Here is a 25753-nt window from a genome sequence, read left to right on the forward strand (position 1 = left end):
TACAGAATGGCATCATTTTAATGGATCCACCTGGCTGTAAACAACTGAACTTGAACCATACATTTTTCTTTTTCTAAAAACAGCCACTTAGTCTTCTGTTTGGTCATGTACGATAAGCAGAAATCACATACATAGAAACGTAGGAACAGGTAGTAAGTATCCAATTAGTAAAAACTGTACAGAACATTAGACATAGTTTAACTGGACTGTACATTTTAAAAAAGAAGGAAGCTGGAGACACCTTCATGTATCATTTTTTGGTAAGTTTCTGTCCCCCATCAGGCTAATGACGATTGTCCTTTTTTCGTACTTTTGATTTTGGTGCTGCCAAGAAGAAACAGAAAGGGAGAAAAAAACATCAGAATTGCATTACAGTAATGCCAGTGGCAGCATTCTTTTAAATTAGATTGGGATCAAAATGGATCCATTAATGTGAAACTTACCATTGGGATTTTCTTGTCTGTAGAAAGCTTTTAACATTTCCACCGCTTCTTTGGCACGATAGCCAGAAACGCACTGTTCAAATTAGAATGATGGTTCATGAGCACATCCGAGAATAACACATGCCATGCTTCACAATAATGCCTTAAGTACAGAACAATTCTAAACAACTGTACTGTCTATTTGGGGGTCAGAAAATTTCAGGCTGAATACCTACTACCTTTGAAAAATACTTTGTTGAGGCTTAGCAGAGTAAACAATTTCCCTAATAACTTAAAAGTTAGGCAAAACAAACTTTCTTAGTAACTTACATAACATTTTTATGCAATCTCCAATTTCTTTCTTATCAATGTGTTTCCAGCTTACTTCATATACCCCTCAAGCACTTGGAAATGTAAGAGACATACACCAAGGTATTTGTACATAAAAGCCCTACCAGAAAACATTTGCCCACACACCGATTCTTTATTCCTAGCAGTCACCTCTCAGACCTTTTCCGTCCTTCCAAAATATTTTTCCAGGCCATGAACATTAATGACAAAACCTTTAAATGTCACTAACACTGAATGAATCTCCATCCACACTAGAAAATAATGAATTACACCTATACATCCCACTGCAGTTGCCTAAAGAAACAAAGAAAGAATCTTCTCCTTTCTGTCTTCTGAACATATAGAAAAATTAAATACCACGTGCAAATGTCAGCAGATGAACACTCTTCCAGTACCAACTACACAAATTAATTCAGATGCTAGTCTCACAAACACCCTGACAGAAAGGTGCTTAATATGTTTACACTGGACTGTCAAACAGTATCATCTTGCCGAGACAAATTCTTTCTGCGCCTTAAGCCTTTAGTGCTTATTTACAATGCTGAAATATATTACTTGGTTTTTACATTCATTAAATCATAAATGTTGTGTGGAAAAGAACTCTAAGAACCCTAATCAGTACCGTTGTATAAAGCAGGATCCTCTACAACTGTGTATAATGTAATAAATATAATGCTACAAATACTCTCTATCTATATGTATGTAAAGGTATACTAGTATAATGCTGTAAAGGATCTAGATTTGTGTATACTATACCTCCACTGAATGCTTTTCCAGCCTTTCTTAAATGACAAAGATGCCTCATTCTCCCCAGACACTCTGTTCTAGTCCTTCAGTATCCTTACTGTTCAGAAAGTTTCAAAATATCTACACTAAATCCCCTCTGTTACTTTTGCAGTCCGTATTTATTTTGGGATTTGAACTATATGAAGTAAGTCTAAGCTAATGCATTTACCTCATATAGGGGTAGACTGGGAGCAAAAATACAATAATTTCCAGTAGCTCAGCTAAAAACCAGTAACTTAGTAAGTTGCTGTTACTTGATCTTTACTGATTATGTGTTTGTACATTCTGCAGTTTAAAATAATTTTTCCCTCATCTCTTCCTGCAGTATACACTTACTGTTCTAAGCATTACACATCTTTTAGATATATTTATTCCTTACCTTGTTCCACAACTATAATTCTTTCCTCTTTGACGCATCCTTTTAAATATTTTAAGATTGTCATCAGGCTTTTCCTCAATTGCTTTTTCTTTTACGACTTAACTTTTCTTACATTATTTTCTTGTTAAGTCAAGTTTACTTGACTTTGATCATCTTTCATCTGAGTCCTCTTAAACTGGATGCGTAACATTCTCAAAGCATGGTAAAAAAGCTAGGTACAAGAACCCTAGCTGAAAAATAAAGGAAAACATTTTATAGCTTACTTCAAATGGTTCTCCTGTGTCTACCATATCATCAGACGAGATGCTCAAAACTGAGCCACAGCCTCCAAATCGCTCATTTCGACAGCCATATACGACCCGTGGAATTTATGTGAACGAGTTAAGGTATTAAGCTAAAGTGAAAAGCGAGCAGGAAGTACAGTAGCCTGATTTAAGTAGTCATTAAATTTCACTAAAATGTGCTTGTACTTTTCAAACTAAATTAGTTTGTACTACAATTCTTCCCTCGTAAAATCAGAACTTATTTCTGAGTAATGCAAGATGTACTGCTGAAGATGCACACAGCCAGCCTTCCTCAGAAAAGGAGAAGCATGAATCCCAAAGCAGAGGCATAAAGCCATGGTTTGCTGATTGTTACAACATTCAGAACTGAACACTGAACTGAGATTAGCTCACTTTACATAATAACATATCTCTAAAATGTATTTTTACATCCCTAAGAGAAGTCGTCGTTTGTCGCAATTGCGCAATTTCTGTTTCATTCTTGAGTCTCTCGCCATTTACCATGCAGCAAATGCAGGTGGGTGCAGGCTCTCAAACCAGAAGATGTTATCCCTTTTGGCTTTGCCCGACAGTATCAAGCCCTTCTCTGTGGGCTTACTGCCAAAAAAGTAACATTTTGACATATGGTTTCCCAGCGTGAACAAGCATGAAAGGATACTCATCAAGCGCACGGCAGCTGCGCACATGATACAAGGCTCTACAGTTACATACAATACCGAGTGTGCAAACACTTCTGTATAATCTCTGTTGTGTTGCTTGCACCAGTCAAGGACCTGATCGATTGCCACCATTTCTGCGTGTCGTGTAGCCTAGGAGATAAAAATAAACATTTTCTTAAAGTCTGCATTGATTCACAGTAACATCATAAAATTATTCTTTCAAGTCAAAGGCACCACGGCCTGACATCTAACTTACTAATAATGCAATTATTTTCACTTCTGTTCAAGAAGTAATCTAATGCTTTCTTGAGAAGTCTCTTTTTAGTACACCTCTTTGCTGGTTCAAGTTGCAGAAGAAATTTCATGCAGCCCAAACTGCAGAAGAAATACTCAGCAAAGAACACATTCAACCTCCATCTCGTACGCAGCACACACAAGACCCACAAACGCAAACCAGTTTTTTCTTCTACCTGTTCCTAGACAGAGGAGTCTGCTCAGAAGTCTCCTCTCTCTGTCATGCCAGCATAGTAAGAGAAGGCATGAAAGCTCTGCTTGAGGCTTAAGGGACGCACAAAACTGACTAAAACAACTGATTTAGCCCACTGTGCTTCCAAGAGCAAGAATGAAGGCTGCGTTACTTTCTCTGGAATTATTAAGAAACCGCTCCTAGCTGGTACCTTCTCCTCCCTCTGACAATGTTACCATGCCTGCATGGCATGAATACATTGTGAATAAGCAATAATTCAGTATGTTTCTGGAACTGCTTGTCCTACTGTGTAGACACAGTATTTTTGGTTTGCATCAGGTCTAATGCTGCCTGGGAATAGGTACATGTACATTAAGCCCCTCAAGTAATAGGCAGGAATTGCAGCATATGCCTGATTACAAACAGACAGAATATTGATTTCTCTTTTTTTAATCCAAGACAACTGAATGATGAGTATCTCAGAGGTCACAGCAACAGGTGTGACACAAAAACCTGAACAGAAGAAGTGTGACTTTAATTGCAGAGACAAAAACAATCAATAATGTCCCAGTGTCGCTCTGGAATGTCTGCAGCAGTGTGTTTTGCCAATCAAATGTCACAGCAAAATATCACAAAGTACTAGTTATGAAAGGACTCTCCAGTTACAAAGCCTGATTCTTATTTAAATTAAGGCTGTTAGTGTTTCCAGAATAGATTAAAAAGAAGGAAAAGACGTTTTTGACACAGGCATTAGACTAAGACTTAATCAATCCAAATTATACTTGTACCTCTGCTACATGTCTTTATGTGACTTTAGATAACTTCCTCTCAACACATGAACCTGGCTTAATGTTTTTGTACCGTGAAGATCTGTGGTAATAACTGTGAGATGCTCTACAATATATGCTAAAGGACTCATGTATAAGTAACTTAGTGGCAAGTTTAATTCTATTTAAAAATGTTTTAAAACTTCTACAGAGATCTGCGTTGCCTATGCCTAAATTAGCAAATAGCACAGTGCAAGAGGAGTTTATCTGTAGAGCAAAACAGTGCTGAGGACTACACACCAATTCAGGGAGTTCACGCTGGCCTAGCTCCAGCTTAAGCCGTAGGACAGTATATTGCCAGCAATAGCTGGAGTGCATTAGGTATGCTCCCTGAGTACATCCTTCTGGACTCATCTTACCTGAGTGCAGTATAGTTTCATCTGAAAGGAAGACACTTTGCCATCTCTGAGACACAAACCAAAGCATGGTAAGCAGACACAATCAAGAAATTTATGCCATGAGTGCACTTGTGATCTGAACTAACATAATAATGAACCCACTCAGTATAAAACATGGATCTGAATCAATTTGCAGACATGATTCCTCCAGACCTACTAGTGACATGTTGCCATGAAGGCTCCCTAGTTGAATAAATGAGATCACGTCAGCTGAAGTCTCAAAGCACAACGCCCCAGCAGAATGATGCCTCAGAACGACTACAGCTACCATAACTCAAAAGTGTAAGTTGCGGCTATTCTAGTTTTGTGCCCCTCAGATCAGAAGAGACACGAATACCATATTAGCTTTCTGACTCCTGAGCATGAATTGAAAACATATAAGCAATAAGCCTTCATTACTGGAGGAAAACATGCCTCTAACCTATGACACTGCTTCATACTGAGTACATGAGTAGCTTTTAGGCCTCTGCTGGTCTTGGGAGCGTAGTTAAGACGACCTATGCTCTAAATCATACCAGCTTCTGTGGTAATAGAAGACAGCTACACCAAAGAGATTACACTAATACAGAATATTACTAGATCCCAGTGCATCCACATCTTAAGTAATACATACTGGTTTGGTCATCTCACCTCATGAAGACATGGGAACATCAGGGCAAATTCACCACAGGGTGAGAAAACATTATCCGAGCTACAGAACAGTCTCTGGACAGAGACTAACTAGGCTATGGCTCTTAACTCACCAGATACAGTCATTAGTTTTCCAAGTTAAGACAACTACGGTAGATGTTTATAAAAATCAAGAAAAATGTGGAAAAGCAAACAGTAAATTGTGATGTATTATTTCTCGTAACAAGTGGGCACCCAATGAAATTATCAGGCAGCAGATTTAAAACAAACAAAAGGAAGTACTCTTTCACAAAGCACATAATTAAATTGTGGAACTCATTGCCTCAGGATGCTATGGAAGCCAAAAATATAAATTAGTTCAAAAAAGGTTTAGACAAATTCATGGAGGATATGTGCACAGACAGCTATCAGAGACAATGATCCAGATACAGTCTTGGGCTCTGGAAGTCCCTAAGCTACTCACTTGCAGAAATGGAAAGGATACACAAGGGAAAGGTTTACACTACTCTCTTCTTGTTTCTTGAGCTCCTTCCTTAAGCATCTGCTAAAGGTCCCTCTTAAAGACAAGATATGGGGGAAAAACTGACTTTCTAGTCCGTGTTAAGACTCTATTTCGTATTGAGCTATGACTAGATAGTCTTTTTTATTGACTTGCTGTGTGTAAAATAACATACAAATGATGATTTTCATTTTGAGTCACTGACTCAGTTCATAAGCTTCTATAAATCCTTACTGTTTTTTAACTTGCCCAATCTTATACACTATTTTAAAGCCAAGAAAACAAAAGCAGGTAAGAGTAGAAAGGAGAAAAGAATTGATAAGAGTGGTAAATGGTGTTCCAAGGAAAAATTATTTGAAGCTGACATCTGTGGGGAAAAAGCCTTGACAAAGCCTTAAAATAGTGCCCCAAACTGGGGCAAATGTTTTATAGGCAAATAAAGATATCATTACTGCCCTGAAAAGCTTACCTACTAAATCTTGGTCCAGAATTAACAAGTGAGAGTAAAGGGGGCCAAAGCTCAAAGTTCTATATTATCTTGTAGCTTCATTAGTAATTTAAGAGTGCAAACAATACTTCACTTTCAATTATCGCATACTGTACTTGCAAGATGATCTGGGCAAAGACAAATGCTACAATGACCCAACAGGAGATAACAAAGAGGAGAAGTCTGCATGTATCAACAAAGGACCTAAGACAGAGAGCATTTTAGTGTGAAGTGAATGATTGCATCACACATGGGAATAAAGATGCCAGAAAAAGGGTTCTAGTTGGGAAGGGTCACATGTGTTATAAAGAAGAAAATTTTCAGGTTGGTCTGAGGCAAGACTGTGAACAAGCAAGTGTGAGAACTGCCAGAGAGAACACAGCATTGGCACAAGCTTGTGAATGTACCGCCAGGCTGTCGAAAATGAATGTCTTACACAGACATTTGTTGCACTACTGCCCAACGAATCCAAGTAATGACATGCCTAACTATTTTGAAATGCTGATGCCACAGCCATGCTCCTAAAAAAAAAATAAAATAAGACAAACACAGCTGTATATAAACTCCCTTCTTCCAACAGAAACTTCTTCCAGAAGAATGTGATGACGATCAATAATTTTGCAAATAACTTCCACAGCGTATGCACAGTATCTCTGACATTAATGTGTGCTGCTATAGACATGCGGGGCAGAAACAAAGTATGCAGGGTGACAGGAGACAAACTGAAAAAAATTGGAGAGCTTTCAGCCAATAAATCTTTTTGCCAAAATGAGCACTTTAGGAACAGAATGAAAAAGGGCATAAAGAAGACACTACCTGCTCCTAACTCCAGTCAGTTAGACCAGAGGTTGAAGGGACTCACTTCAGGAGAAGACAGAATTGATTTGACACAAAGTGACAAGTTGACTCCTGAGCAATGGCAGACTTGTAGGGAAGGACTGCAGATCTAACTGGATAAATGATCATTTTTTAAAAGCAGGAAGAAAGTTTTTAAGAAGTGAAAAAAGCCAATATAAAGCTACATCTTGGAGGTCAGAAAGCAAAGGCTAAAGGAAGAATCACCAAACATCAACCTTCCAAAACAAATTACATAAAAAGTAAAAATACCTTGAAAGAAACCACGTGAAAAAGGAGTTAGAACTTCTACAGTGACCTTGAGATGAAGCTCAAATGTAATTACAGTACTACTCCAAAACAAAATTAATATTTTACCTTTTCAATAAAAGTGATGTGGAGAAGGTGGTCAAAAAGCAAAATAAGAATATGAAAGGACAAATTACAGCATATGAGATACAGAATTAGGACTTTAAAATTATGAAATTGCCTAGGGCATAGAAGAAGGATGAAGGGCAAAATCTTAAGTTGATAGATCGTCTCCATCAGAAAAATACTAAAGAACTTGTGAGTGAGGCTGCCAATCTCACTGCAATGCTTCTAATATATCAGGGGAGAGTATCATGTCTGAAACCTGTCAGAGCAAACAAACTCATGATAATGAAAAACAGGAAGGATACACAATCCTGACACCTACAGATCTAGGAGACTCTCAACAGCAAAAAAGGCAACATAACAAACTTTGAAAGCAATCCTATAAGGACTAGTGTATAAAAGGAAACAAAATACAACATGGATTTAAGTAAGATAGTTGACACTAAATTAACCTAGTAACTTTCTTTGACAAATGTTTTTTCTAGGCATGAGAAATGCCAATCTCACCTCTCTGGACTTCTACTCCGCATCTGGCACAGTGCAACAAGTGACGTTTTTGTCAGCCTGGGAAAAAATGCATAGCACCAGAAATGTAAGGTGAGCAAGCAAAGAAGAGAAGTTGCATTGAAAGGGGAAATATTTGTCCAGGGGGAACTAATTACTAAAGATGCTCAAAGATCATTTTGCTTAAATGTTTTCAGTTGTGACATTGGCCTTAACTGGAGAAACACAGAAAACAGCTAACCATGTGATGGCTTTCATGTGATAAGATACATCATCATAAGAGACAGGGTTGGAGTGTCACTCAAGAGGTGGATGGCCTTAAGAGATGGGAAAAAACCCTCAAAACAACAAATGAATAACAAAACAGCATAAAAGACCAAGGAAGCTCCAGAAAAGATAGGTGGACTTACTTCCAGGGAGAACAGGAAGTATTAATGTTATCAAACAAAGCACAAGAGAAAGTCCATCTGGAATACAGTATACACTTTTGGTTAAGTGAATTCAAGAAAGATGAATCCAAGCTGGAATGGATGTATACAAGAATTATTAGAACGAACGCAGAAAGAAAGCCTGTCTCCTGAGAGGAGATTAAACAGCTGGCTTGGGGAAAACAGGGAAAAACAAAAGCCAAAAGGAAATATGATCATGACATCCAAGCTATGTAAAATAACGGACGATGCTGGCACAAGAACAGAGAGATATAAATGGACCATAAAAAGTTTAAAACTGGAAATCAGATGTTCTGTAGCCATCTGAGGAATGATGTTCTGGAAAAGTCCTCCAATATGAGGTAGGACGAGAAATTAGTTTTAAAATAGACCTTGACAAATTTATGAGGTCTGCTGGAACTGCCTCTATGGTTCAAGAGGGGTTGTTTTTTCCCCCGGATTGTTCCTAAATAATGCCAGAAATCGTTAGGAAAAAGCTGAAAACAATTTTCTGCATTCACATTTCCCACCAAGTGCATCTTTCAAGCTTACATTTTCTTTTAGACTATATGGAGCAATTAAGTATCTGAGCCAAAATTTAGAAGCACTAAGTACCCAGCATTTCCAATCACTATAATATAAGCATTTATGAAAATTAAGCCACAAAAGAATTGAAACTTGAGCTAAACAGAAATTGAAAAAAGGCTTGGCTTTCAAAGATATTAACAGTTTACTGTTTTCAAAATGCAGGCTACTTGGATTTAAGTACAAACTTTCAGGCAACCCTGATATTAACACCAAAAAAGTCTGAAAGCTTTCCTAATATTTTTAAGTTCATTCTGATTTTGTTATCAGCCTCGTCAGCTATGTTCTGCCTGTTTATTAATACATGATTTTTACACAGAATTAGTATCTCTGGCACAATTTTCCTAAGAAGTGTCTGCTTCCCCACAGTGTTTACACTGATGTAACTCGAGATACCTCACTTCTCTGTCATCTGGCTTGAGTTGTATTAGAATTATCTTAATACGTTATGGATTGTCCTGTAGCACAAATTAGTATAATGATTCATCTTTACTGTTACATTTTTTAGCTAAAAAGACCCATTTTCATCTTTTATTATATTTTCAGATGAGGCATCTAATATAAATTACAGCCATATCCTGGAATCAGATTCATTTATACAAAACTTCCAGTTGTACAAAATCCCTGTTGGTTTTAATGGGTCTCTCAGCACATGTAAGATCTAATTTGACAGCTAAAGTTGCAAGCGTCAGGCCTAAAATTCACAGGCAATATTTTTTGGAAAAAAAAAATTTGTCAAAGGAAGACTTTCCATAAACTAGGCACAAGATTTTGTTACTCTACATATTCTGTAACTCTGCACAACTTCCCAACTCCTTCCCCCATCTCTTCCAAAATGAGACTGATAATTATTTGTTCCTTTATTTGTATGGATTTTTTTCCCAGAAAAGCCACAGAGTTGGATTTCCCATTTACAGTTCACTACTTTTCAGATAACCTTATCATGTAACATGAAAATGTTATCTCGCTAACAACGTAAACTGTTTCTGGAGTCTCTGTGGAAAGAATTTCAACAGAAAGGCTGCACAGGTCACTCTTTTCTCACTCTTAACCCCCAGGTGACTTTAAAGGCCTTCAGACAACACGTCTGAAACCCAAACACCTTCCAGGGACGGCACTCTCCACTTCACACCGTGACTTTGCCACCTGCCCCGTTTTGCTTCCCATCCCCTTACTCCCGGCACCCGCTCGCTTTCTCCCGAAAACCGCCCGCCGCCCTCCCGGGGCCCGACGGCGCCGGCCGGGGGCCGAAGCCGCTTGACCGCGCCCCGTCGCGGGCGGGCGCCGCCGCAGCCCGGCGCAGGGCCTTCCGCCCGCCCGCCCGCCAGGGGCCCCTCACCCGCTGCCGAGGGGCCCTTCACCCGCCCGCCGCCCCCCACCCCCCACCTCCGCTGAGGAGCCCCCTCGCCCCAACTCACGTCCTTCATCTCGTTGACCTCGTTGCTGCCCCTCCCTATGACCTCGCCGCCATACACCAGGAGGCAACCGACGGGAACCTCCCCCTTCTCCAGCGCCTCTTTAGCCTGCAGGACGGACAGACAGACAGACAGACGCAAGCAGCAGGACAACCTTACCGGCGGGAGGCACGAGCCAGGTTTAACGAGCCGCCGTTCTCCCGCCCGCTGGGCGCTGCCTCGAGGGAGGCCTCGGCCCACCCGCCCGCCCCAGGGCTCCCCTCAGGCCTCCTCTAAGGCTTCTCCCCGCGCGGGGGAGCGGAGCCCGCCCGCCCCCCTCACGGCTGGGGGGAGCCCACCGCCCGCACTGACCACTTCGAGGGCCTGGTCCATCCAGGCCACCGCCGCCGCCTCTTCCTCCTCCTTCTCCATGGCCGGCACCGGCGGAGCGCGGGCGGTGTTTCCGGGGGGCCGGGCGGCGAGGCACCGCGGGTGGGGCCACTACCACCGCCCCTTCCGCCGACGCGGGGAGGCGAGGGGCGGCCGGGCCGGGCCGGGCGCGCAGGATGCTCCGGTCCCTCTGGAGTTTCCTCAAGCGGCACAAGAAGAAATGCCTCGTCCTCGGCACCTTCCTCGGCGGTGAGTGCCCGGCAGCGGGGCCTCGGGGCGGTGGGGGGCGATTATAGGGCTCGGCGCGGATCTGGCCTCGGGGCCATGGGGCCTTCCCGCTCCTGGTTCCCGCCGGGGAGGCCCCCTCAGAGGCGGTGCTCGGCCTGCTGAGCCCGACGAGCCCCCGGTGGCCAGGCGGGTTCCCCGCTGGTGGGAAAGCTTGTCTGCCCGCCACTCCGCCCCTGCCGCCTGGGCGGGACCGGCACCGGCCGCGGGCGGGACGGGCCCGGCGGTGCCGCGGGCCCGGCGGTGCCGCCACTGTGGGCGGGGGGCTGTTGCGCAGGGAGCTCCGCGGGGGCCTGAAGCAGTCCTTCGCTTTTCTGGTGACACCAAAACGCACCCGCTGACCGCTTCTGGGAGAGCTCAGGCGGCAGGGGGTTTTTCTCCTACGCAGAGGGGAAAATCTGCGAGTCGTCTCTGAAAGTCCTAAAACACAGGGAGTCGAGTTGCCTGGGTGTTCTTACGGCAGGTCTTTGTATTGGTCTGAAACAGCATTTAACCGCGCAAAATGTGGGTGACGTTTGTATTATTATTTTTAGGACGGAGGCTGAAAGCCTGCAGTTTTAAAAATGACTTGGGCATTGAGATGAATTGTCAAATACAAACCATGCAGACACAAAACTTTAGTGGAGAGGAGGATTTACAGTAATTATTCAAGCTGTTCTTTCTCCGTTAAAGCTCTTGCCTAACGTGTAGGGTGGTTATGGTCTGGTAGGCTCCTCTGTTCCTTGAGTTATTATAGGGTTATTTTTAGTTGGTATTGGATTTAAAAGAACACCTTGGATCTCGCTCTCTGTTTAATAATGAAGTGCATATCTGTGCAGCTGAAGATTAGATACTCCTCAAAAGGTACAGCCATGCCTTTGCATGCTCAGTTATCAGATGTACTTATATCTTATGCAGATGACACAAAATTAAATATTACAGAGTTGCTGAGGAAAGTCTTTATACCCACTGGAACGTGTCTGAACAGTCAAATATTCAGAGGGCTACAGGGGTTTTGCAGTACAGTTTGTCTCATACTCAGGTGAGGTCTCCTGTGAAGGTGAATTGTATATACTTCTGACTTGCCTTGGTTGTTGTGTCCTCTGCATCCTTTCGCATGAATTCCTTCTGCATTTTTCAAAAGAGTGGTAATTAATACACTATAGTAAGTTAGATGATGGTTACTGAAGTACTTGTCGGACCCCTTCTCCACCTGCAGGTTTTCTGACTCTGCAATTACAGCAGAATGTACTGTTTACCAGTTTCTGAGCCACCACACTTACAGCCCACCACCATTTACTTTAATATACAAGCCTGTAACCTGCAAGCTGTTCTCCCTCCCCTTCAACTGCCTTTGTGAGAGTGGTGGGCAGACAAATGAGAATAGTAAAAACATCAGTTGTCCCAGTATAAGCTAGTAAATGTGGATCAGTGTCCAAGTGGGAAAGCAGATATTGGGGAGCTTGTGGCTCTTGGTAGTCCTTATAGACTGAAATCCTAAATTCATCATGTATAAACGGCACTCTCCAGCCATCCTAATATCACTGAATTTGCAGCTTTTTCCTTATAATTGGTGCTGTTTATATACAGGTCAGTGTCACTTTCACTAAAATGCTACTGACTGGTTGAAGTATGCTTAAAAGAATAATCAGGGACTAAAATAAAGTCATTTAAAGTATGACCAATCAAAAAAAACCCCAATATGTTTCTCTTCTAACAAGCATTTCAACTTCTGACTGAAAATATTGAACAGTGCTGTCATTGCCTGCAGCATGGATCAAATACCTGTTTTATCAGGCTGTGTTGTATTTGCGGACTGTAGAGAATTGCTTTTTTGTATTTGAGACTCTGTAGTAAATCGGGGCATCTGCAAGCAGGAGAACATCATGAGCTGCTACCAGCTGCAACTTGCACGATGGTATTTTAGGGCAGCCTGGGAGTTGGAGGGATTTACTGCAGAGTGCTGCACTACAGTTGTTCAGCAGCTGAATTGTGAGTGCTTTGGCCATCTCCATGTTAGTTATGGATCAGACCTTAAAATAACTCCAGGAGCTATGGTAATGCCACCACTAATAAATCAGAACTCTCAGATGCACAGCGGACTCTCCTCAAAAAAATACTGCCTAATGTTGAAAGGTAGAATGCAACTTTAAATTGCTGCTTTTACTTGAAGACAGAATATTTGGAAGTGGCTGAATGATTTAAGAAAAGCATCCAAATCTGCTGATTTAATACCAGAGACTGGAATCTACATCTCTCTGGTGGTGGTGTTTTCCTGTTTGTTTTTTTTTAAGAGCTGTAGGTGCATTTTCTGGGAAGAAGGATGTAACAAGGAAAACGGGACATCACAGGGTTTAATGATTTTAAGTCTTTAACTGGCACATGGTCAGAGATTAATATGAGTGTTTAATGATTCGTTAGACAGGACAGAAGAGTCTCTACATTATTACTGATACAATGTTGTATCAGTGTTGTGTTACTGAAGAATTACTGCACCAAAATCTGAGTCGGTTAGTAGCCTTTCCTCTGTTTACTGAGATGGGTTCCTTGTGCGTTATCAGTTGCTGTCATGCTTAGTGTAATTTCTGTCAATCTCAACACTGCAACAGATTTTTCTGCTTATGAAGATACAGTAAGAGCTCAAATTGAGGGAAAAGCAACTGAAATAGGCGTAATCTTTCCTTAACCATAGAGCGGGGTTGAGAAGACCTCAATTTAGCAAAGACCCTTTCTTCAGAAGTCTCTTCTTTTAGCAATATAAAGTAAATTGCATACTAAATAGACTTAAATCTCTTCAAGTGAGCAAAAGCTGGTGATCTGGGATCAAACCCACTAGACATACTTAAAGTAGGGAGAGCTAGCATGATGGAGCTGCAAGGATTGTTATGTTCACTTGTTCCTGTTGGATAGGTAGATTTACCTTAAAGTGGCTTCTGTCTCAGTGCTCAGTGTTGAAGGCAGATTTCAATGGATATTACAAAATGATTCACTGTTGAAATTCTCTCACTGCAGTAGAAGAACAAGTTGAGGGTGTGTCTGCAATGTTTGGTTCTGATTTCAGTGGTGAATGAGTTATTGCTCAATTTCATCTGTCGCAACCTTTGGTTTGCAGAAGGAATGTTTCAGTTCAGAAGTCTGCTTAGCAGAGAAAGTTGTCTTGGTTTGTGACTGAGTGCAGGGGCGTTAAATAGGTTTTGGTGGGACTCAGTGGTACCAAGAAAATAAGGCTTTGGTGCCTTCCTATTTTAAATATGATTTTCAACCATAATGGGGCAGTTGTATGACAGTTGATGCAGGGCTTGCTTGTACGTAAGGACAAACCACAACTTAGGGAGCTATCAATGTTCTGGAAGGATGCAGGCTTCTATGTGTCAGTGCAATTTCTACATAATAAAATTCTTAAAACTGAAAATTTCCCCCCCCTTTTTTTTTTTCCTGAGGAAAGTATGGCAGTGAGGGTAAAGGTTACATAAGGTTATAAAGAGGTTTCCTGAAAACTTGATGCCTCCTTGTTACCTATCCCACCCTTCTGCTCATCTCTCTGTTCTACCTGTGAAGAAAGGAAAGGGCTAAGGGAGAGGTAAGCCGTAAGTTATGTGATGTGAGAAATATCCTACCTGTTTGAGGCCACTGGCATGAATATGTAAGAGCCTGCAGATTCTGTAAGCTACTTCCATTACTTAAATTTAGATGGGAAGAGACTATACAATGCTACAGCCAAAGAGGGCTACAGAGACATATTAGAGCACTTTTATCGCAATTCACTGTTAACAGATGAATCAAACTGTTTCTTCCACAGGATATGGGTATTGTAGACCCTGGGTGTTCTCAGTGTTGTAGGACAGTGTTGTAGTTTAACCCTGGCCAACAGCTAAGCACTACACAGCCACTCACTCACACACACCCACACACCCCTGCTCCATGGGATGGGGGAGAGAACTGGAAGGGTAAAAGTGAGAAAACACATGGGTTGAGATAAAAACAGTTTAAATAATTAAAATAATAAATTGTAAGGAAAAGGGGGAGGAGGAATAACAGAGGGGAAAAATAAAACCCAAGGAAGACAAGTGGTGGAAGTGAAGACAGTTGCTCACCACCAACCAACCGATGCCCAGCCAGGCCCCAAGCAGCAGCCCCTCTGCCAACCTCCCCTCTAGTTATATTGCTGAGCAGGGTGCTGTATGGTATGGAATATCCCTTTGGTCAGCTGGGGTCAGTTGTCCCTGCTGTGACCCCTCCCAACTTCTTGTGCACCCCCAGCATCCTTGCTAGTGGGGTGGGGTGAGAAGCAGGAAAGGCCTTGACTCTGTGTAAGCACTGCTCAGCAATACAAAAACATCTCTGTACTATCAACACTGTTTTCAGCACAAATCCAAAGCATAGCCCGTACCAGCTAGTATGAAGAAAATTAACTCTATCCCAGCCCAAACCAGCACAGACAGCCAATACAGATATAAATACATTTCACTTTGTAGATCAATTTTAAAGCAGAATGAATTGTAGTTCAAGACCCTTATTGAGATTCCTTGTACCTGCAGGTTCTGTTACTGGGTAATGTAGTCCTAGTTTGTACCACTCCTCTGTTTCTGAACCCTCTGTGATTCAGAAGTGTTGGTTGTATAGTTCACATGTTAATGAAGGCAGAAAAAGGTTTACATAGAAATTATCTTTCTGGTGGTCTCATTATTGCTGAATTTTCTTAATTCCTGGTTTTATATGGAACATATGGGAAAGATTCAGTATGAAGTTCCATCTATACAATAGTTTAGCTAATTAGACATGAGTAAAATGTTGCTGCTGCCACTTTTTGCAGACCTCCTATCCCATACTGAGAGGTAAAATCAAGTTATATTAGCTGTTGTAAACAGTTGGTGTTCACTGTGCTTGTTTGTAACAACAGGGATTCTCAAAATGCCAGTGTAATTTCCTACAGGCACGTTAGCTGACTTGACTTGACAGTTCTTGGGATGCATCTTTCTCTGGTCCTGCTTCCAACTCTGGGTGACAGTGTTTTCATGTGATGCATTCAGCCTGGACTTCTTCAAAGTGTGTTGTTTTCAAGTCTTCTGAATTAATGCTACATGTATCAGTGTACACAGTGGTTCGAAAGTAACATGTGAACACACAGGCAGACCGACTGCCAGGCTGGCGGCTCCTTCAAATATATCATAAGCTGGAGACTTGCAGAGGCTCTGAGTTCAGCCAGGAGTGACCAGTGGGCAGAAGTTTACTGCCACAAAGCTGACAACGAGCCATGCTGTTAGTAACAGAGGCAACTTCTTTGTTGTTCATTGGTTTTGCTTAAGCCATGTGCATGGTGTAACTTTTACCTTGGTTAACCTCTAATGAATTGTGTTCCCAAAGATGAGGATGATACCGGAGTAAATAACATCTCTCAGTGGTGGGTCAAAGTTATGGCTTAGTTCAGGGGAGGCGGGGAGAAATAAGACTAGTAGTAGCTGGTGTTGCATCATTTTAGACAAGTATTTTGTCTGGAAACTCCTTGTTAAACCTGGATGACTGCTAATGCAACTCTGTACTCTCATGGGGCACAGCAGCTCTCATTACAGAGTAATCACACAGCTTTAACAATCGAGTATTAAGCAATCAGCTGTCTCAATCTTAATTATAAAGGTGCTACTCCAGCATATCACTCAAGGGCATGCACATGATTCTTCTTGAATTGTTTGTGTATCTGCCTGTGTCCTGTGTATGTTTTGGAAGAAGGTTTTTTTTATACTTAGGACTTCTCTGACACAAAACCTGGAGTTAAAGGACTTATTTTAAGGGGAAAAAATAAACAAAAGTAGTCATTTGGATATGTGTGAATGTAATGTGAAAAATGAAGTGGGATAAAATGATTGGAAAAATCTTGTGTTCAAAAATTATTTGCTAATACTAAAAAAATTGTTGCTGTTTCAGTATGTTAACTGAAAAAAAAAAATCAGTACCCTGACAGTTGTGTTCTAAATATATATTCTTAGCAGCAAGAATTGATAACTTTGTAGAGAAAAATAATTGTTATTTATGAAGTCTCATTTTGGTTAACAATTTACAGTGGTAAAATTGCATTTTATGTATATGGAACCATAATATTAAAGTTTGCATCTAATGGGGTGAATCTTCTACATGGCAAATGGTTAGGCTGCCTAAAGGCTGAAGCAAGAAAGAGTGACTTCCCCATTTTTATTTTATGAGGCTTTTGGGAAATAAATGGAAGTGACTGTGGTTGTTCCAAACTTGTCTGGCTTGTGGCTGCCTATTAGGAAACATAATGCCGATATGAATAGCCAGATTTTTTTTTCAACCATAAATATTGGGGCACAAAGTTGAAAAGCCTTTTGAAATACTAATGATAGTTTTGGAGAATGTATTGAAAAGTTTTAATGACCTAAAAAATGTAGCTGAATTCAAAATCTTGGGGAGTTTGGGTTTTTTGGGTTTTTTTTTTTAGTTTTTGTGGATCGGGCTTGTAAAAACAGTTTTAAAACTTTCAGCATCCAGCAACTGTTAAATGCCTCAATCAGATATTAACTTTGAAATGTAAAACCCTTGGTTTGAAGAAAACTTTGTAGCTCTGTGTTTATGACCTTCGAAAGTGCTTGGTAGAAAAAAATAAAGACTTGATATTCTTTCTTCTGTGTATCATTATTGACTTGACAGAGTTGGAGCTGACATTCTGCAGAGGGGTTTCAGTACTTAGGGGATTGCTCCCCAGTGGACAGAAGATGATAACTTGTATAATAGTCTTTTCTGCTTGTGTTTGTTCCTTCCTTATTTTCTCCTCCCACTTCTTGCATGAAAGAACATGGGAAGAGCTTGTTTATGCCCCTGAATAGGTAACTGCTGCTACCAGTGCATACAGGAGGCAGCAGATGAATGTGATACATAGGAGGTGTTATGAAAAGCCCTTGGTGGAGGGGGAGAAGTTAATGCAAAGCAGCTTGCTGTGACCAAAGGTGCTGAGGATAAGTTTAGAAGATGTAGTGGTATCTTGAGGAATGGCTTAGAAAGGAAGATGGAGATGAAGAAAGACAAGAGGGCTGGGGGCAGCCTGGACAGATCTCTGAGCCCCTGGTGGTGTGAGAAGAGCAGTTGGGGGAAACTTCAAAGGGATGTATGTTGGGAGAGGAGGAAATGTAGAGATTCATAGTGAGGGTGATGAGGGATGATCAGATCCTCAAGGGTAGAAGAGTGAGACTGGAGAGTAGGAACTAGGCCTGGTTAGAAATAAGAGAGCCACAGTCAAGCCCCACCGAAGCGAAGGTTCTTCCTACAGACAAGTTTCAGGACCAAATGGAGGAAGTGTTAGTCTGTAACATTTTTTGCTTATGTGATTTTTAAGACTTGAGTTTTATCTTTCACTTCTGCTAATTTTAGAGTGATATCCTTTAAAAAAAAATAAATTTCCATCCATCTCCAGACCTGTGCATTTCAATTTCTTTATAATTTGTTTTTGTTACCCTACATTTTTTCTCTTCCCAATATTTGCTTCAATCTCTCTTCAGTACTAGTTGTTCACATTGCAGTAGTACCAAAAATGCCTTCCTTGAAAGGCAAGATATCTCTTCTCAAAAAAGTTTTTTTAATAATGATTCATTACCCTTCACATTTTAATTAATTTTGAAAACATTTCTGAGTATTACTTTGTCAATCAGTATTAAAATACTTAAGACTCACATATCCCAAAAAAACCTCTATGTACCCTTAAAATCAAAACAGACTGAAGGGGCCTTTGTCACATTTTTAAAGCAGCTTGTAATGTGAAAATCTCTCTGTAGGAGTCTATTTACTGGGAAAATATGGGCAGAAGAAAATCAGAGAAATCCAAGAACGAGAGGCAGCTGAATATATCGCCCAAGCGCGAAGGCAGTATCATTTTGAAAGTAATCAGAGGACGTGCAATATGACAGGTAAGATAAGGAAATAGCTACTGGTTTTGATAGGTGGAATTATTTGGGGATTTATACTAAATATTGACAGTATGGAAGAAGCATAAGAAACGTAGGTGAATTCAAAATATTAATTAAATACTAATACACAAATAGAGTCATTTTGCGTGGTAAAAACAGAATCTCCAGAACAGAGGATTGAAGGGATTTCTAGGGGTCATCTTAACCCTTGGTTTGAATATATCCATCTATAATACATACAAACATACATGCAGGTTCCAATTTTTTGTCACTTCAAGACTCTTTTGTGTATTGCCCTAAACTGCATGTTGTATTGAGGTATGAAACAGCACCAAGATTCAAACAATACTGAATTTACAGCAGGATTATTTTACTGTAGCACATTGTTAGTAAGCTACACAGAGCTTGGTGGGTAATTTTTACTTACTGGTAAGGTGCACGTCAGTCCATTAGTTCCCTACATTTGAACAATTAAAAGGTATCTCACTAGCTGGGGTGCAGAAAGTGGAAGTGTTTATATTACAGCACTGGTCTTTGGATTTCTGCAGAGGAGATAGTAGGGTAGGGTTTAACAGAATCCTTGTCATTCTTGTAAATATGGGCCATTCAAAACCATTTCTATGAAACAAATTGGGCAGCATTTTCTTCTCCTGTTGAAATTTGTAATAGCTTCTTGGGTGGCTGCAGATGCTTTTGGTGCGCTGTGTTTACCCTGACGTGAAATACCGTGGTATTTTCATCTTTTTCCATTTTGTAGTGCTGGGATGGATTTTACTGAAAGGACTTAATTTTCCTTTGCCTTTCATTGTACAAAGTACCTTCTGTCTGGCAGCGTGCACTGTTGTCAAGATTTTTCATATTTTGTTCTTAGTATTTATTATGTTCTGTGCATGTCCATTTCCTGTTCCCATCGTATAACAGCAGATTGGACATTGAATATTCTGAAAGTAAAGGATTTTTTCCCAACAGCTTTCTTGGTTTTTTTAAAAACTCATCTTTCTTTGGATCTCTCGTCAGGATAAAAACAAACCTCAGAGCTTTTCCTCCTCATTTGGAGAAATGCAACAGTGTAGATTTTCGCCAGACTTTATTCTGGGGAGTTGAAGGCATGTATCTGCACATACACAAGCTGAGAGTACACATCTGCAGCTGGAGCCAACAAAGACATGTAGCCACGTAAGGGCAGCACTGTGCCCAAGCTCGTAAGAGGCATGCAGGCAACTGCCCTTCTGAGTGCTCCCAGGGTTTCCTATTTTGTTTGTTCTCCCAGCTTTGCCTCTTGAGCAATGGGATTTACGTTGTATAGCAGCTACTCAGTGAGAGCAGGGGATAGGTTTGTGATGATTTTTATGTTGACAGATTTTTTTCTTTTTTCTTTCAATAACAGTGCTGTCAATGCTTCCAACATTGAGGGATGCTTTAATGCATCAGTTAAATTCTGAGAGTCTCACATCTCTTCTTAAAAATAGGTAAGACTGTTTTGTTAATTGTGTTAAAGATCACTTGTTTTGATCACAAGATAAGAGTTTTTTTCAAATGATATATTTATAATGTAGAAAGCATGCGGGATTTTGTTTCTGTGTCCCATTGAGTCACTAGTCTTAAAGTATTTTGAAATCACTATTGAAATATTTTGTGTTGTATTAGATGTATTTTGATAGGTATGGCTGGCATTTTCCAAACAGTACAAGAAATAATAGTTCCTTTAAGATGCTTCAGTGAGAGCCATGGTTTTTATTGAAGTGCTTATAAGATAGGCAGATAAAAGTACTTAGAGGGTCTAGTCCTCTCTTAAACAGGACACAGTATCTTGACTGAGTTGTTGATACTGTGTTTGTAAAAATGTCTATGTAATCTTACCAGGGTCAGACATGAATAGTAGTGGAAAGCATCCAAGATGAGATTGCAAATGGATGTAAGCTATAAGAAGTTGTTTGGGTTTTTTATTTCTTTTTTGAAGCAGAACAAATAGGGGCATGTCATACATTAAGAGGGATGCTTCCCTGTCAGAAAACACCTTTGCTTTCCTTATAACTTCAGGAACAAATAGCATATTTTTAAATACATAAAGCATGTAATAGCATACCTTAAAAGTAGAGTATGATGCTTGGCATTTGGCATGGAGTAAGTGTGTTACGTAGGCAGTTAACACCGGCTCACTCTAGGCTGCCTTTCTAGTTTACCTCCCACTAGCTTATTTATATAGCTATAACTTCAGCTGTATAGCATTTAATAATTACCTATGCAATCATTGTATCTTTTCAGTCAAACTCCCACAAGGCAACAGAATGTAGTATTTAAAGTGGGAATTACAGCCTGAAAAATGTTTTTATAATGGATTATCTGAGAATTTGCAATTGTAATTGAGTATTATTTACCCCAAATAACAAGAAATTAGGAAAAGTTAATTTTAATGGAATGTTTAATATATTTGCCATAGTAAGAGTTTTACTCAGTGAAAAATTAACCTGAAGGAAAAAGATCTTGTGGATCACCAGATTTGTCTTCTGGACTGTGCAGCAAAATAGTCTACAAAGGCCTGTAATCCTTTATTCAGTGGTTGGGACATACAGTGCCTTAGTTTGTCCTCTGTAGCATGCATTCTTCTATCAAAATATATCTGGTGTCTCTAACTTGTTTGACTAGTTGAAGCAGTTTATGACTATGGTGACACGCTTCCAAATTCCAGTAATCCCAGTGAAAATGGAGATGAGACTTTTCGATATTATTATGTGTTTCTGAAAACAAATTTTCTTTTTTTAAATGCTGGTTACATGCAATGTCCTGGAAGCATGGATGTCCATTTAGGGTGTATCCTACAGTGGAGTTTGTGCCTTAATGCTTCCTTTTTTGACTTATGCTGAAGAAGTTGTAGCTAGATGCTTGAACTTTTTGAACTGACAATGTAGAGAAGGGCTTGGGAAGGCATGGATCATGGAGTGAGCCATCAGGGCTCATTCCACTTTGAAGTGAGTCTTTGAAGAAGCTCTGCATTCTTGTGCTACACATGGAGGTATAGATTTGTTTTCTTTCAACTACCACGTGAGAAAATGAATCAAATGGCTCCAGACCTTTGAGTGCTGTCATTGAATATACAAAAGAGTAGATGTGGAGATTTACCTTTCTTAATGTTCCTGAAGATGTATTATTTTTTTTACATAACCTATAATATGGTATAGATCCCATTAATGGCTTAGGTAAACTCCTTTAACTTTAAGTCCATTCACTTCCTTGATTCAAACCTTTTTTACATTGTTTTGGTAATTTGGGGCGGCCAGTGGTAGGTTGCGGGTGTAAGCAGGTTGAGGTCTTCAGTCTTCCAGAGAAACTTTTAAAGAGGGAGTGGCATACAAGACCACATATGTTCTTGCTGCCTGTCCTCCTCTTTTCAAAGCAATGTGACTGAGATGAGGTGAAGTACCTGCTGCTGTAGACTTGTGGAAGTTGTGTATCTCCCACCTATTCAGCACTTGGCTTTATTCCAAACCTCTGGTTTTTTGTTTGCATTGCTTTTTGCTTCCAGAGCAGGTAATGGTTTTCCAAATAAATAAAAGTGAAATAAAAGTTGAGTTTTGAGTAGCATCTGGGTCTTAGTAAATTGCAGCAGATGAAGACTGAAAAATCTATTTCCACTGTTAGGCTTAATGCTTGCAGACTTAAACTGTTACCTGGCTGTTGCCTTACATTGTGAGGAAGAACTGTAAGCATGAGCTCTAGAAAATGTTTTGACATAATAGGTGCAAATGTAGTTGGCTGACATTGATGTATTGGCTTCTCTTTCTCTTCAGTTGGCATGGAAAACTTACCACTCATAAGTAACAATATGTCTTTGAGTCCTGTTGTGTGTTTTATCCATAGAAATATTACTGTATTTTCTTAACAGTCTTTGTTTTGCTTTAGAATAGCTTTTAAAACTGTTGATTTAGCTTGCAAAATGAGAAGTAAACTGTTTTTGTATGTGCCATGGATCCTTGTATCTCTTCCAACTATCCTTTCCTTAATCTGTCTCTACTTTTTTGGGAGTTGTAGACTTAATAGTTTATTATATCACTTAATTTGCATTATTTAATAGCAGCGAGCTTAAAAATTCATTGTTTATTTAAGTGATACAATGGTCAAACTAATGCCAAAGTGCACATGTTGTGCCTGTAAAGAGAGATGATTTCTGTGAAAAGTGTATTATTTTTATAAACTAGGTTACTGTAAAGTCTAGGTTAATCTGAACTATGCCCTAAATATTTAAGTGTTAATTCCAATCCAAAGAAATTACCAAATGTTTCTCTGAGTGACTTCCACAATATATTTCTTCCACAATAGAGATACAGTAGCCATTCTTTACTGACAGTGCTTAACAGGCAAGAATGGCTGATGAAACTTTTTGGATGGTTAGCCTGCTCTTATCTCTGCTACTGCTGCTATGTTGCTAACGTTACTTCTGGATAGGAGTTGTAAATGTGCAACGTACCTTAGGCAGTTCAGGTGTATCTATGCAATCTACAGTCTTGCTCTTTTGACTGCAGAATATATAAAATTTTAGGGATTGGTCAGGTCAAAAAAGTAAACATGCCTCAATAAAAAAAGATCAACTTGTGTTTGGGTGGATGGCACAAGACTTCTTATCCACAAATGGCCATGATCTTTTTGGTTTCTGATGATCAAACCTGAACTTCAAAACCGCATCAGGCAATGGTAAATCTTGCAAGAAAGTAGGATATAGAAATTCTGATCCTGTGCTTATTATGCACAGGTGGGTACAGGAAGCCCTACTGAACTGAGGGTCTACATTAAGTTTATAGAGGATCGAGGTCCTAGAAAAGACCGCTTCGTACCATCGGTGGGCTTTTTCTGACTGCTTAGCATTGTAACGCAAAATTGATAATATAAGTGTATAATTGACATCACTAAATACTATATTTATACATTAAAGTTTGAATATCTTTTCTGTGACTTCATAGTGTATTGTTTATATGCCACTTAACTGAACAAGGCAAATCAATGTAGACATGAATCCGACCTGAATAATTACAGTAGCTCAGTGAGCTCGCCTTAGAGCACTGCTATTTTGTTGAACATATTTATTAATTTCCAAGGACAATATACTTTTAAATGTTTAATATTTCCATTTATTTTTCCCACAGGCCAGCAAACAAGTTAGAAATATGGGAGGATTTAAAGATAATAAGTAAGTGGAAATAAAAGATTCCATCTGCATAATATTTAGCATAAATTTAAAATGACTTTCACACCGTTTAAAATGCACACTTCACACTGCGTTGTTGTTTCAGTAGATATGAAGATAGTGTAACAAACTACATGGCAAACCTCCTCCCTGCCTCCCCTCCCAAAAGCTCCTCATGAAGGAATTTTTCATAGCCCCAAGGAAAGGTAGAAGCCCAGAGACAAACGTGAAGAGCTTTATTGGCCTTCATGTTACCCTGCTCAAGAAAACTTTGTGAGAACTTTCTGCGTCATCACATAAAAATTGAACTAGTTTTTCAGCAAGTTCTACACTGAACCTAACAGAAAACATCAATCGGAAATGTAGGCCGGCCCTTACATGACCAGCAATTTCCTCTTTTCAAGCCTGTTTGAGAGAACCACCATAGAAGTGGTTAAGAACCAACCCTCTGGTTCATCTTTTTATTTATCAGCTGATGGAAGCAGTGGAAAGGAAGGAAGGATAGTCAGATAATTATGCAGTGAAATACTACTGAGCTTTTTTTTACTGCTTTTGATTCCTTAGTACCATTTGTTATCCCCACCACCTCCCTGGTTTTGTCCTTCCTTCCTTCTGGTTTTGTTTCTCCTTTTCACAACACCTTTACAGATCCTACTTTTGATCCAGCTCCTTTGTTCCCATGTTCTTGCTACTCAGCACTCATCCATATTTATTCATGTCACTTCTTCCACACATCCTCTGTTGCCTAGTGGCTGGTAGTTGATGCTCATTTTCATTTTCTTTCTTTAGATACTAGCTGCTCCTGCCTTAGGTAATTTTTTTCCCAAGCTACTGTTACACTTTCTGTGTCCTAGTTGCATGACGAGGGCTAACATACTGTGTGTTTCCTGGCCTAGTGAAGAAAGATGATTTGACAGTACATCCATTTTCCTTCTGGAGCTACTTGTATAATTTTTATTTTTTTCCCAAAATAACTTGTGTAATGTGCAAAATTATATTAATAGAGGACTTTAAACGGGACACTTTAGATGTAGTTCCAGCACATATTAGACTCGTGACCATCTTGGATATGTGTTGTGAAAACGTGTATTATGACAACCAATGAGAGAAGAGTGGCTGTGTATTTAAAAATCATCAGCACTTCTTGAGTCTTGGAGAGCACTCTCCCTCCTTGGCTCACCCTTACTTCTTTGACTTTGAAGTTATTTTATTGTCTCTTTTCAAGGTTTCACAAGAAGCATTGTAGCTGTATATAGTACCTGTATGCTAGTGGTTCTTTTGCGAGTCCAGTTAAATATTATTGGCGGTTACATCTACCTAGATAATGCTGCACTCTGCAAAAACGGCACAGTAAGTTTCTTGTTTTATTTCAAAGGTAAAACTTTCACTTTCTTGAAAGTGAAAAGATTATTTAGTGAGAGATAAAAAGGGCATACCTTAGGAATATTGGAATGAAACCAAGAGCTCTTATAAGAGTGGGAGATGTGGAAGCATTACTGGAAGTATATTGATGTGTTTTAATAGCCTCTAAATTTGGATGATTTGATGATACTGTTTCTTAACAAAATGCTAGCAATATTGAAGAATACCTTTTGTCCGCATTTGTATTGCTTAAGGAAGGTTACTTCATATCTGAACACTAACAGAAAATAATTTTTTTGCTTTAATTTTTTTTATAACAGTAATACTGTGTGAATGA

General features: G+C 39.9%; 2 protein-coding genes across 3 annotated transcripts in view; one reads left to right on the top strand and one right to left on the bottom strand.

Annotated features, from left to right (window-relative positions):
* On the bottom strand, positions 1–10816 carry ADAT2 (adenosine deaminase tRNA specific 2). The gene is made up of 6 exons (XM_074862721.1): positions 10681–10816; positions 10333–10437; positions 2881–3031; positions 2202–2308; positions 444–516; positions 1–324 (listed from the first exon to the last, which is right to left on the bottom strand). The coding sequence occupies exons 1-6, from the start codon at positions 10738–10740 to the stop codon at positions 284–286; spliced, it is 537 nt and encodes a 178-aa protein (XP_074718822.1). The 5' UTR covers positions 10741–10816; the 3' UTR covers positions 1–283.
* Positions 10769–25753, top strand: part of PEX3 (peroxisomal biogenesis factor 3) — a 21031-nt gene continuing 6046 nt past the window's right edge. Inside the window, exons 1-6 of one of the 2 annotated variants that reach the window (XM_074862718.1) lie at positions 10769–10947; positions 18744–18875; positions 20263–20344; positions 22664–22690; positions 24014–24057; positions 25280–25404. In XM_074862718.1, coding sequence (XP_074718819.1) covers positions 10875–10947; positions 18744–18875; positions 20263–20344; positions 22664–22690; positions 24014–24057; positions 25280–25404 — 483 coding nt within the window. In that variant the 5' untranslated portion in view covers positions 10769–10874. The remainder of the gene's footprint in view (positions 10948–18743; positions 18876–20262; positions 20345–22663; positions 22691–24013; positions 24058–25279; positions 25405–25753) is intronic. The other variant, XM_074862719.1, reaches the window with a different exon arrangement.

The sequence above is a fragment of the Strix uralensis genome, chromosome 3, assembly GCF_047716275.1.
Source record: "Strix uralensis isolate ZFMK-TIS-50842 chromosome 3, bStrUra1, whole genome shotgun sequence".
In the NCBI taxonomy this organism is placed as follows: Eukaryota; Metazoa; Chordata; class Aves; order Strigiformes; family Strigidae; genus Strix; species Strix uralensis.